The sequence below is a fragment of the Centroberyx gerrardi genome, chromosome 17 (genome assembly GCF_048128805.1).
Source record: "Centroberyx gerrardi isolate f3 chromosome 17, fCenGer3.hap1.cur.20231027, whole genome shotgun sequence".
NCBI lineage: Eukaryota > Metazoa > Chordata > Actinopteri > Beryciformes > Berycidae > Centroberyx > Centroberyx gerrardi.
The window spans coordinates 5194113-5208278 of record NC_136013.1 but is presented as its reverse complement, the minus strand read 5'-3'; the positions used below and the strand labels follow the sequence as shown (position 1 = coordinate 5208278).

The window sequence follows — 14166 nt, the reverse complement described above, 5'->3', positions numbered from 1 at the left end:
ATTTGTGGTACGGTATAACACGTTAGTTTTTTTCTCACAAATCTCTGACTTTAATCTCAGAATTTCTGAGTTTTTTCTTACAAATTTCAGACTTTAATCTCAGAATTTCTGAGTTTTTTCTTGCAAATTTCTGAGTTTTTTTTCTTACAAATTTCTGACTTTAATCTAAAAATTTCTGAGTTTTTTCTTGCAAATTTCTCCGTTTTTTTTCTTACAAATTTCTGACTTTAATCTAAAAATTTCTGAGTTTTTTCTTGCAAATTTCTACGTTTTTTTTCTTACAAATTTCAGACTTTAATCTCAGAATTTCTGAGTTTTTTCTTGCAAATTTCTTAGGTTTTTACTCACAAATTTCTGACTTTAATCTAAAAATTTCTGAGTTTTTTCCTGCAAATTTCTGAGTTTTTTTTCTTACAAATTTCAGACTTTAATCTCAGAATTTCTGAGTTTTTTCTTGCAAATTTCTGAGTTTTTTTTCTTACAAATTTTTGACTTTAATCCCAGAATTTCTGAGTTTTTTCTTGCAAATTTCTTAGTTTTTTTTCTTGCAAATTTCTGACTTTGAGTTTTCTCTCAGAATATTACCCCCCTCCCCCGAGCTGCAGTACAAAAAAAACAATTCACCTACAATGGCCGTAATACTCTTCCACAGAAAAGTGACATCAATAATTTGGAATTACTTTTTTTTTTTTGGGAACTAGCCACTCAGCTCGCACGCAATGTCCAAGTAATATAAATAATAAAGATGAAGATTTTGGTGGGATTTGCCAAATGGCAAAGACACACACACTCTCTCTGTCTCTCACTCTATCACACACACACACACACACACACACACGCAGCGTTTAAGGGGCTCAACAGGGAGAATATGAGTTGTTTGCAGCTTGTCAACAAAGCGCTCCTTCACTGTTATCACTTCTGTCAACAAACCGCTCCTCTGCCACATCTATTATTACTATTATTATCTATTTATTATATCTATGTGAAATGACTGGATGACACGCGCAACATCCTCATAAAAAGCATGTCCGGTATGTTGCCGCTCACCCTCTGTCTTCATTTGTTGTGCAGAAAAACAGCCGCTGCTTTCAGAAGGACAGACACACATTTTTGAAATTCCTGCATGGATTAGAGTCATAAACCTTGCTCAACTTATAAAGGACCAACTAAACCTTTGACTCAAGTGAAACAGAAAAAAAAAGCCTTGAAACATGAAGTCTGAGGTTTTCCCAATATGAGCTATAACTACGGCCTATTTCTTTTATTATTCAGGTTATATTACAATGTGAAATGCCTGGAATACAGATACAACATCCTCATAAAAGGGATTTTTGGTCTGTGCTACATGTATGCAATAACTAGGGCCTACTGTATTTCTTATTCATGAACCTTACACATTTACAATCTTGAGATACTGTAATATTTGTTACATCAGTGGTCTGGGTGCTGTGGTTTCCCCTTTCAATCCTCCATACTTCTGGTTGCTTGCAACATTGGTAATCTAGGAATTTAAGCTTGTTCTCATTGTAAGTCGGCCTGGGTAGAAGTATCAGCCAAATTATTAAAATGCGAATGCAAATTTCTTATTCAGGTCACCATGTCAGTACTAACAGGGCAAAATGGGACGAGCCCTCATCAAGTCAGAATGCACACTCTATAAATCCTCAGTAATTAATGGATTTTCCCACAAGGAGCTGTAACACTTGGCGGCGGTCTAGTAGGAGGTTAACACAGCTGCTGAATACATATGGAGAGATGAGGATAGCCCGCATCAAAGTGAAACAGCGGCAAGACGGACGGACGGATGGGTGGATGGAAAGAGAAGAGAGAGGGAGCAGCTTTGTTCTGCTGCTGCGTTATTAACGGCCTGTCTAGTAGAGGCTTTACAGAAAGGTCCTGCCCAGGTTCAGGGGGTATGACTTCACTTTCCGTCTGTCCAGAGGAGGGGCGTCGTGCACCCCAAGTTTTTGAGGGGGCATAAATTCACAAACAACATGAGTCATCAGTAGAGAATGTAGATAATTCAACATATTTCTCTCCAGTTTTGCAACAGTTGCACTTTCAGATATCTCAGCGGTGCCAACTTATTTGCAGAAGGAATTAAAAACATAAGGAGGGGGGGATTATGGGGAGATATACCTTGGTAATCCACAAAAATCATCATGTCTAAACATTACAAATGGAAAGCAACAAAAAATGACACTCCAGGGATAATAAGAAAAAAAAAAACAGAAGTACACGAAGAAGGCACTTCAATCCTCCGTCCACTGAATTAAATATGAAGCTGCTCTGGAAGACGAACACATGTCTGCTGGGTCTTTTATGCCGAGTTAAAAGACTCTACAAATCAAATACAAGTCTAATCCGCCTGATTGGCTGCACATCAAAGCACTTCAGTGGCTATGAGTGTGGTAGTGACGGCGGACGGGGTCCTGCTGAGGACACAAGACCTGCCTGAGGACCCCACTGTGTTCTGGTGATGCTGTGGGTTCGAGTCCAAGTTATCTTTGTCAGGACTCATCCAGGCAGGAAACTACTGTACCTTTTTATTTATCGTCTTCAGGTCACAGTGGTTGGTTAATCCCAGAAAACGTTTTTAGTATTTTACCAGCCAGCTGTATTTTTACGGTAGAATAGGGCCGCCAAAATGATGGCTAGTTATCTGGAAAAATGGCTTGTAGAAGGGCCACTTACAAAATTTGGAAGGTCCTTGGTATGGAAAGGATTCACAAGAATCTAGTAAGATTTGTTCTGCTTTTCATATGTCAATGTTTCTCACTATATGTAAGCGGCCACTTTCATAGTAAGTAATTTATAAGCCACCCATATAAGTGAGGCTTTACAAAAATCTGTTAAATCAGTTATATAATAATAATAATACTAATAATACGTTATTTATCAACACTTTTCGAAACAAATGTTACAAAGTGCTTCACACAAACAAATCAAAACAAAAGGTGATAAACGCAAAGTTAAGATAAAACATAAAACCATAGTCCCATATAGGGCTTCCAAGTTTCATACTACAAAAGCGGCCACTTTCATACTGTTAAACTTATAGAAATCATATATATTATAAACCCAAAATATATACAAATCATAGAAAGCAGGTGTAGTATAGGTAGAGAATTAACATCAGTCAGTTATAAGGAGGGGGCCTATAGGCAGAATCTACCTAACTCCAACCAGTGAATTCTCCTATCTTTATCTTTCTACTATACAGTATGTAATGCAGCAGAAATGCCATAAAAAGAACAGTAGGCTCCCTTTCCCGTCTCTCATTGCGTGAGATTGTGTTGCTTTATTTTGCCTTTTGAGTAAATATCACATTCATAAATCTAGAGTATTGAAATACACTCCTAATATCCTCATAATTTCTCCACCTAATATATATTTTTTTATGAATCCCTGTTAAAACTAAATAACATCAAAGCATGTAAAACATCCCTTTTGTTAGAAAAGATTGTTAAAAATATTAAGCTTCTGTTGTTTATTTTTACAGTAAATCCCCAAGGAGGCGTATTTGTTCTCACCCATATGTTAGTTTGTTTATCTGACTGTCAGCAGGATATCTCAAAAACTTATGAAAATATTTCCATGAGATTTGGTGGACAGATAGGCCTTGGACCAAGGAACAGCTGATTACATTTTGGGGGTGATCCAGATGTGGGATTTCCATCATTAGATGATTATCGTTTTTAGCCATAACTATGAAACTAACGGAGATGGAGACTTGATTCCAAATCTTATGGGAATGTTTGCAGGGTCAAGAAAGCAAATTAATGTAAAATGTAAGTGATTGGAATGATGTGTTTGGGTGTAACAGCACGTTGGGAGAATTGTTCAGCGTTGGCAGAGGTTTGTGCTCTCAGAGTGCCTTCTAGTTTTCTGTTTATTAATGGAAAATGTTGCTAATTCTGATTGTACAAAAGGAAAAACTTCATATATAGCCTAATTCCCTTATACAATGTCCATATGTTCACATGTTGAATACTGGCAGCATCAAACCTGCTGGGCCAGAGATCCCAGCCTGCTCCAAGGACATGCACTGGAAACTAGTATTAGCTAAAATAATAGATAGAAGTATGGGAAATTGCTTGTAATATGGCCTTGCGGTTGTATCTGTCCTTGGAAAAGTAAACCACACATATGACTCTACAATGCACACGAGATGAGAGCGGTGACATCATGTGAAAGCTAAGGATAATGACAACTGATTAGCTGGATATGAACCCCGGGCAGATGTTCACAACATGTCCCGCGCTGCCTGACGCTGAGGCCGCAGCAGCAGATGTGCAGGTCCGGACCGGACCGTCGACCGAATGATAAAATGGAATTAACCTGACAACAAAGTTCACACATGCTCTTACTGCGGGACGAGGCTTAAAAGTAGTTTTGTGAAATTAGTCCACTCAACAGAGGAAATGGGGGGGGAGTGAAGCCAGTGCAAACAGCTTTTACAGATGATGTCATTAGTGAATTGAATGCTGTTAATGAATGTGCTTAGAGAAGGAAAAAGACAGACAGGAAGACAGAATGAGAAATGAAAGAAAGACAGAAAGGGAGAACGGCAGAACGAATGAAAGAACGAGAGAAAGAAAGAAAGGACTCCCTTCAGTAAAGCCCTACTTTTAGACTTTGTATGTACCAACCTTGTTTAACTGTGCCCTATTGGACTTAGTGCAGCGCTGGCAAGCCTTTCTGCTACAGGTCAGATTACCAGACGAACCACACAGAGGAAATCTAAGTTTGGTGACAAAGGTGAACGACCCTGTTGTGCAAATCAAAGATCGCAAAGGAAAAGTTGATGTGGAAACACTCAAATCAGAAGGATATATTTCAAAGAACAATCTGATAGCAGAGTAATGGCGTGTGATTTTTTTCTTTGTGGGCTGCCAGCAAATTTGCCACATCTGCTTGTAAGCTGCCCAAAATGCTATAGCTGTCTTTTCACTATAGCTACACAAACACTGAGACCATTCAAACCAATTTCCACATTTGTTTGCTTACATCTAACAGCTTCATATTCTTGGCCTGCCTGCACATACAGACGGAGAGCAGGGTTTCTGTTTTTTTAAGACTGTTTCAGTAGGGCTGCATAAATGCCACAGCAGCTTCACCGTTTGGCATTTGCCCTTCAATTATTAAATTGTGTGAACAGCGTTTTATGTCTCCGCTCAAGTGAAACATTTTTGACATGTTGGCACACATCCTCGACCGCAGCTGAGAAAATTTCATTGGTCTTATAAACTGTGTAAGAGGTTCCAGTGTGTTTCCTCAAAAGACCCTGACAGTCCCAGCAGCACGCTCTGTCTCCTAAAAACACTAGCACACACATCATTGAGAGACTTGTCAGCTCAGTGATAAGCAGTGGTAGAAAGAGTAAACTGTGATTATCATAGGGCAAACAACTACTTTTATACACAAAAATCAATTACATTTCCATCAACTCACTGATTTTTGCCCTTTTCCCCTTAAAAAAACGTATTTTCATACAACTTAAACCAGTTTGATAGCACTGACTATGATATATACAACTCTATTCTGCAAATAAAACTGTGGTTTAAATGAGTTTAGATGGATTACTCTCCACTTCATCCCTGGTTATCGGACTAGACACACAAGCTATAAGGTTTCTATGCCTTCATGCCTGCAGCCAGGTGTCTGGAAGAGCAGATCTCATAAGCTCAGCTGGCACGAGCCCAGCTGCGAGCATAACGCTGCTCACACCATGTGTAGGCTATTTTGCAATCGGAGTGGTTACTGCAAAGCAAGCCTGGATACCATCACACCTGTTTACCAGAGGTTATTTTCACTATACTCCACCCTGCATGGCGCAAGCAGCGACGGGCGAATACAGACCAGAGCTTATTATTATAGGCCTTTAATAACAGGCTATTACAGAGGCAAGTCAGCCAGTGACAGAGGAAGGATGCCTCTTCCTGCCCGGTCTGAATGTTACAATGTTTTTTCTTTCTCTTCCCATGTGCAATCCAAAAGGGATCCAGCGGGTCTCGTCATGTTGTGGTTTACTAGGGAAAGGCGTTTGCGCATGACGCACAGGACTTATGGAAAGCCTCTTATGGGTGCTTGAAGTCCTCTGACGGTCGGGATCGGCGCGGAAGGACATGAAAACACCGATAACCGGGCTAAAGGGGCAGGCTGCAGATTATACAGCCTGTAAAATAATGGTATGGCTGCACGGGAGACGCTTATGATCCGCGTTCAAGCCGACGCTGCATGTTCCTATACCGTCAAAACGGGTTCAGGGAAACATAAGCGACTAGATATCCTGCTGTGACATTACCCAGCTGTGCATCATCCCCACCACCACTACCATCCTCATCATCACAGCTTTACCACAAACACACACACATACACATCAACATGCAACACACACGCTCCTGCAGCTCGGCGCCTCCAGCGACAGCACCGTGCGCAGCGCCTCTCTCCTGTCTATCTGATGTGTAATTTCCCTCCAGCACCGTCACTCACTATCAGCGGGATGGTCCTGTCGTCCCGGTGGATCTCCAGCCGACCGGCGGCCAGCTTCTGCCCATGGCCCCTGCCGCCGCGGGGCTGCGACGCCGACGACGGGGACGTCTGGGGCTTATTGTCCTGCCACAGGTAATAAAACGTACCCAAGATCCACGCAACGGTCAGAATTGCGATGGCGTTGGCCCGTATCCTGCGCATGGTGAGCCCATAAGGAGGGCTCCGGAGACGAGCCCGGCGGGTTCAGGTCCGTCTGCCGGCCGGGAAGAGACAAAAGCGCCGCGGAGAGATGAGCGGCAGAAGCTGCAGCCTCCCTGGTGATGGCTCGGCTCGAACCGCAGCGCAGCGCAGACAGACAGCCTCTCTCTCTCCGTTAACAGGCTCTTCTGCCGGAGCGCTGCCTCTGCTGGGATTTGCGCACTGACAGAGCCGCGGTCCTAGCGCCGAGTCATATCTCCCTCCACCGCACACACACACACACACACACGCACACACACACCATCCATCCACTGGCTACAATGAAGAGAGGATGTCCAATCTGCATCCAGCAGCTGAGCCGCACAAAGGTGCAGATCTGGGGGGGAGACAGAGGGACAGGACGCCCCCTTCCACCTCAATATCAGGAGAAGGATGAATTGTTCCACTTTCAATTATATCTTCTGCCCCTCGCTCTGCGTTTTTAGAAGCACAGCTGAGATTTACTGAAGCACACTGTGTGGTTGTCTTTGGTCACAAGAGCAAACGACCCTTCCCCTTTAAAAGCGAAGCCCTTCCCCTGGTTGTTTGAATCTCCTGGTAATGCATTTTAAAGGAATTTGGACAACAAATGAGACCGTGTAGGACATTTGGAACACAGGAGCAGCCTGTGTGCCATGTTTCATATTTTGATTCATATTTGCCCTTCAGATCCGGGGTTCAGTTTGTCAGAGTTTTACTGTATTTCACACCGACCAAAAATTCTCCTCATTTTCTCTCATACCTGCAGACTTTTCTCATGCAAATTTGTGTCTTTTGTTTCAATCTTGCTGGTGAACTGAGGGAAAACATTTGCATTTATGCTCCTACTGCCTAGTATCAGACACACACACACACACACACACCCTTCTTGCCATCTACTGCTGTTCTGTTTAAGAAGAATCCTCATTATGCTGCTTATACATTTTGAGTTATGCATTTAAAATAAGAGCCTCCAGTCTTACACTGAGCAAATTAAGCAATGCATATGAATTGATTATGAGGAAAAAAGCATTTTGCAGTCTTTGAAGACCAGCAGCAGCATGAATATTCAACTGCTCCTGAGTTCGTTCTGCATTTGTACCACTGACCTCTGTGACTATGACTTATTCAGCGTAGCCAAAGTAGGAATAAATCAGAGACATAAGTCAGAATACATTAGACTAAGAAGACCCCTTAAAATTCGTAAAGGCCTATAAACGGCCGCGCAGGCCAGCAAGGAAATCACAGCGGAGCAATAACGCCCCAGAGGCATAACAGAGCCAAGGAGGCTGAGATTTTTCAACTTATTCCCCCTCTGAAAGAAGAAGCATAAAAAAGGCCCACAGTATGAGCTCATCTAACCCCACCTAACAGCAATATACAGTATAAGGGCTGTTTGGTTTTACACAGCTGGCCCCACCACGCCATAATAAATTGAGAATGCCAAATTCTCCACGTCTGAAACATAACAGTGTAAAGTAACCTGATCCAGAGGGAGTTGGGGGAGGCGAAAGTAAGAACTGCAACAAAACCTCCAGAAAAGTCAATAAAATATTCAGCCTCAGACGCTCGGATGCTGTTATGTATCATCAGTCTGTGCTGTTCAATGCATTCCAGGAGTTATTTTGTGATGAAGTGTTGTAATTTAAATGTTTTTGGTGAACCCACTTTCCCTCAATCTGCCTCATCTACTTCTACTTCAGTTAGTGATTTCCTACATTTCCCAGAATGCCTTTTGACAACCTCCAGAGAACGCGCCTGGACTGGTTTCCTTCAGCTGTGGATTATAAGTGTAGATGAAGAGAGCGATAGCGATAGCAGAGCGAGAATATCACCAGGCGAGAAAAAGTGAGAGTCCTTACTCATCGCATATCATGTCTTGTGGCTGCATTGCATTCTGGTCTATTGAAGCTACTGTGGGTGGAGAAATTGGTCTCTCTCCTCTTCTACGATGGATTTCTCCCTGTATGATTGTTGAACGTCTCTTGGTTTAAAATGGCTCTAGAAGCACTCACTCTTTGACACCAAAACCTGACGTTTACCGTTGATATTTTAGATCGCGGAAACATTTTCTGCTATGAAACTCCATTGTAGCTGCACTGGAAATATCTCAACGTGACGTTATGTCATCTACGTTTCACCAGTTATCTGCAGGAATAAGAAAAATACACCACCAAATGACAAAATGGACCCTGACATGCAACGTACATCACCAATAGCTGTGTTTTAGTAGTAAAGTGTTTCAGGGTTTATTTTTCCTTTAAAACGCATCTTTCTAATGAGAGCCTCTTTTCTTCTTTGGCACCAGGCTATTTCTTTTTTCCCAACCACCACAAATAATTACACTTCAGAAAAATCAGCACAAAGCCTACCGAGCTCCCGGGCAGAACTACTGTACGACTGGTGTCTCTCTGAAGCCTCGTACGTCTCGCTGCAGTTAATCTCATTATACATGTAAGCCGTCTATTCCCTCTGTCCCGTCCCCTCACGCAGAGACCCCGGAGCATGCGAAATCCGTCCCGCATTCAGCTCAAACGCGTACAGGGAGGGAGGGGGGAGGGGTGGAAGGGGGGGGGGTCAGAGAGGTCACAGCCACATCTGGCTCTAGGGTGGGAGATGTTTGTCTTCATTCATACGGACAGGGCGGTGCGTCCCGCGGCGGCGCTGTCACTGTTATCTCTGGTAAAGACAGTGACGCCCCAAAGCAGGGAGGGGAAAGTCTCCGGACAGGCAATAGAGGAACGAGTGAACGCACGCCGCAGTCTCGGTGAGGTGTTGGTATTGGCAGTTCAAAGGAAGGAATAAGTCTCTAGACATGGCAACCCAACCCTGAAGTCTCTTACGTTATGTCCAGATCGGGTACAGAGAGGAAACCAGCGTGACATCTGGAGTCTCTACCGCTCGTGTCAACAATTCCCCTCCTGAGACTCATGGAAAGACAAGGGGCCCGCATTCCCACGTCTGGGTGTAAACCGAAAGAAAAAAGAAAAAAAAAGAATGATTGGAGACTTTCCAAAGTAAAATATGCTTGTGAATGGGTGGACTCTCTGGGAACTGGCACTGAAGAGTTGGCCTGCTACGAGCAGTGATGTGGAAAATAAGATTAGTGCTCCAATCAGTGATCGCAACCGCCAAACGTCTCAGAATAGCATCAATCTGTTTTATTTTCTTCAAAAATGAGTACTTTCTTGTATCTGTCTTAATTCTTAAACCTAATATGACATGAAGAGATTGAAAAAAAAGGATTGTATGTAACTTAGGTCACTGGTTTACAAAATGCGAACACTTTTACAGACATTTTAGAGAGATTCAGTGATATTCAGGTTGCAATTTGTTTCCAAAATGGATATACTGCATTTTCTCTTCATATCTATGCAATGAAATTAGACCACAAATATTTAAATGAGTTTGAAAACGAGGGTTTAATAGGAGGGTGTGCCTTCCGCTAAATCCCTCGCATTCCCCGTCTGAGGTCCAAACCTTTAGAAAGTTGACACACCCTCCAGAGCAAAAAATTTGCTTATGAATGGTTAAGAAAGTATAGGAAATATGAAAACAAAGGTGGGAAGAGTAGATCAGGTGTCGCTGTTGGTCCTGCTTCAGGTCTCCCTGTCTGAGGAACAAACTATAGAAAGATGGCACACTTTTCAAAGCAAAATTTGCTTATATGCTCACTCAGCCTAGTGATTATTTAGACCCTCCGAAAGATTGTTTATCTGGACGACCCGGGTTCAAACCACCGTGTCGACAAGCATCCGCCCTGCTGAAGCGCTCTTGAGCAAGACACTGAATCCCCACCAGCTGCAGGGCTGCTGCTCTGTAACCCTGACCTCATCTTTTCCTCTCAGCTGGGTCAAAGGAAACGAGAATTTCTAATAATTCACGTTATCGCTGTAAAAATGGCAAGTACATGCGAAATATATATTATAAACTATGTCTGGAAGTAAGTATATCTGAAGGACAAATGCATATGACAGTAAAGGGGGTAAAGGAGGCCCCACATTCCCACTTGTGTGTTGGTGCTTCCTGCAGCCACTCCCACAGACCGTCACCAGCCTTTTAGTTCCACTGAGAAACACTGCTGGCATTTCAGACAACTATGCCAAAATGATGAATCCAGAAAGAGAACAAAGACACACAGAGGTCCCAGTGCGCGCAGGGCACACACACACACACGCACACACACACACACGCACACTTCCAATCTTCCAAAAAGACAAGAACAAAGAAGACACACAGAGGTAGCATGTTTGCGCACACACACACACACACACACACACATGCACACAGAGACAGACAGGCACACATGGACACACATACTTATCAATGTGCACGTATACACACACACACACACACACGCACACACACACACTCTAGTGGTCTTCCAGAAAGACAGGAACAAAGACACAAGAGATCTCGGTGTGCATGCATGCATGCACACACACACATATACACACAGACAAAAAGATGCACACACACACACTCAACCCCGAAAGCCTCTATGGAATTTCACTGTGATAATAGTGGAAACTTAGCCAATCGGCCCTTGGCTGTTACCGCTGATCATGGTGCTGTGCGATGTGCAAGCTCAGTCTTGTGTGTGTTGCATGTGTGTGTGTTATGCAAATACAGAGTGTCAGAGAACACACACACACACACACACACACACAGCAAGCAGGAATTTCTCTGAGCTTCTGTCCTGGTTGGAGGAAACGGACTGGTGGTTGACTCACCCAGGTTTCCCATGATGCCTCACTGCAGACCTGGTCAAAGAGCGTTTGGAGACTTCATGTCCCGAGACACCAAACATTGATTTTGAAAAATAAAAGATTTTCCCTGAGGCTCATCATTCAATATCTCTAAAATAGGATCCAGTTTTATCATTGAGTCAACCATGGACTTAAAGGAAAACACTTCAGTTAGTGACTTCCTACATTTCCCAGAATGCCCTTCAACAGCCCCCAGAGAAGCGGGGTTCTCTGTGCTGTATACATGTAGATGGAGTGGTAGTGATGGAGAGTGGAGACAGAACAATGCCCTGTTCAGTGATACAAGTTGTTAGTCAAAGTTGTATTATTTCACACACTACCAACGCTCTGCAAAGATGCAAAACTATGGCTGCATTGCATTCTGGTCTATTGAGGCTGCTGTCAGTGGAGAAATTGGTCTCTCTGCCTCTTCTATGATGGATTTCTCCCTGTATGATTGTTGAACATCGGTGCAAAATGGTGAGTCTAGAAAGAAGTGGTACTGTAAAGCGCTTTATCCCTTTAAGTTGTACTGTAATTTTTTTGTTCTATGAATCATTTTGTTAGAGTAGATGCCACTTTTTCCAAATAGTGGATGTCTCATTTTGGGAGGAAGCGTCTTTTGTGGTTTATTATGCAAGGAACACCAGACGGGTGGGGTTACAGACAGTGTCAGGACAGAAAGTTGTTAGTCACACAGAAAAGTACAATAAACTGACTTTCTAATACTTTCAAACACTCCTTTCACTCATTGTCTTGTCCCGTATGAACACCTGCCATCTGAATTGACTTGATACACGCCATAAAGAAGCATTGGACCCAGGCAGAGGAAAAGGCCGCTCTGTGTGTCTTGTTTAACACCCTGATCTCTGAGCTTTCTCCCCATCTGAACTCCTGACAGATTACTGAGGGGAAACGTCGCCATAGGGTGAACCGTGAAACCGCCCCCCCCCCCCCCCCGGTTCGCCAGAGGCCCCGCGGCGGGCCGGCAGCGCCAATGGGAGCCGCACCGGGGCCGTGTTGTCACAAGGCACATGGGGGATTAGGAGGAGAGAAAAGAGGCAGCGGCAGTGTTATGCTTTCTTACTCTCAGCCTTTTGAGCTTAGGAGTGCAAGTCTGCAGTACTGTAAACCCCCACACACACACACACCCCCTCCTCCCCCCTTACATACACACACACTCCTGCCTCCTATACACACATCTCAAAAATAATAAAGCAGAAGAAGAGAAGAGAGATGTATCACACAGAAGGGGCTTATGAAACCATTTTCCATAATCTGATAACATAAAATACATTTCAATGCATTTCTGAAGTAGTTGTGTTTCAGACCGTTTACTTCCAAGAAATGCTGCTGCCCCTGCTAAAGGCTTACCAGCTGTCAGTGTGTGTGTGTGTGTGTGTGTGTGTGTGTGTGTGTGTGTGTGTGTAAGTAATAAGAAGTTTGACAAAAAGCTTTTCTACAATCCTCCCCAAACTGTGAAAGTGGGTATTGAGGCTGCACTTTTTTTTCCTTGAATCCCAAAGCCTGACAGCTTTGGGATTCAAGGAAAAAAAGTTTAACGTTTGAAAATCACTCCGCACCACATCATCATCATCATCATCACCACTCTCTATTTACACAAACAAGAACTCCTAGGAGTATATTCTCATCCCCGCTTTCCAACGGCTTTGCAGAACATAAAGCCGAGGTGGGCCGAGTTAAGCGGGGCAAACTCCTGACGGCTTTCAACTCCCAACATCTTTTCCATTTGCACACTCCACGCCAGTCCAAGACATGACAGCATCCCAGAGAGCAACACAGCAAAAAAAACAGAGAGCTGCAATAATTTGGAGCGTAGTAAATTATTCAGTGTGCTCACTCTCTCTCTTTCTCCCCCAGCCTCACGGACAGTGCTTATATGATCATGTGCCAGTGTGACTGTATAAAGAGGGGAAACCATGAGCCGCCCATATGCTCCGGCGACGCGTCTCAGAGGCAACGGCGCTATCGGGCCAAACACATTCTCCTCATTTGGGCCCCGTTCTCCGCTTCGATCCTGTCTCGCTGCCCAGGCAAGAAGAGTCATCAGGATCCATGCGAAGCCCCGATGCAGAAAGCAGTTGGCAGACTTCACCGAGAGCGAATGTGACTAAGTCTGTTGCTGAGCAGTCGGGCTTGTTGTGATTCTGTTACTCCGGCTGGCTCGGCTCAGCGCAGAAAAGCCCATTAGTAGGGCAAGTAACAGTGTAGGTATTCTCTGGTGCCTCAGCCCCGGGATAATGGGCCGATCTGGGAAAGGGACTTCCAGATGAGATGGAGGAGATGCTGTCCATGAATAGATAAAGAGTAGAGCTGCTCCCGTCTATTCAAAAAGGGGACGGGATTGGCCTCGACCAGGAGAATATGAAGCGTTCCTGTCCAAAGTGCCACACAGGTTTTGGAAAAAAAAACTTGAGCATTGAATATCTCTAAAATGTTCATGATGCAGTCTGCAAATTGTGGTCTTTTTTTTTTATCAACCAAGGACTTTTAAGTTAACTGCTATCCTACCATGGTTTGCGTTCATTTTTGCCAATCATTTGTTAGAGTATGTGCAAAATATATGAAGTGGTGGACGTCTCATTTTGGAACAAAACTCAGAAATTTCAAAGTATATTTTCAGACCGACACATTTTTTGGAGAAGAGATCCACTTCCACGTTAAAGAGGAATCAGCTGAATCCATT

The 14166-nt window shown here is 43.5% G+C and overlaps 1 protein-coding gene across 1 annotated transcript in view; it reads right to left on the bottom strand.

Moving 5' to 3' along the window:
- The window catches only part of galnt16 (UDP-N-acetyl-alpha-D-galactosamine:polypeptide N-acetylgalactosaminyltransferase 16), a 35592-nt gene extending 28691 nt beyond the window's left edge, over nt 1–6901 (bottom strand). The window contains exon 1 of the mRNA XM_071909543.2: nt 6496–6901. Coding sequence (XP_071765644.2) covers nt 6496–6696 — 201 coding nt within the window. The 5' untranslated portion in view covers nt 6697–6901. The remainder of the gene's footprint in view (nt 1–6495) is intronic.
- Between the last annotated feature and the right edge of the window lie 7265 nt (nt 6902–14166).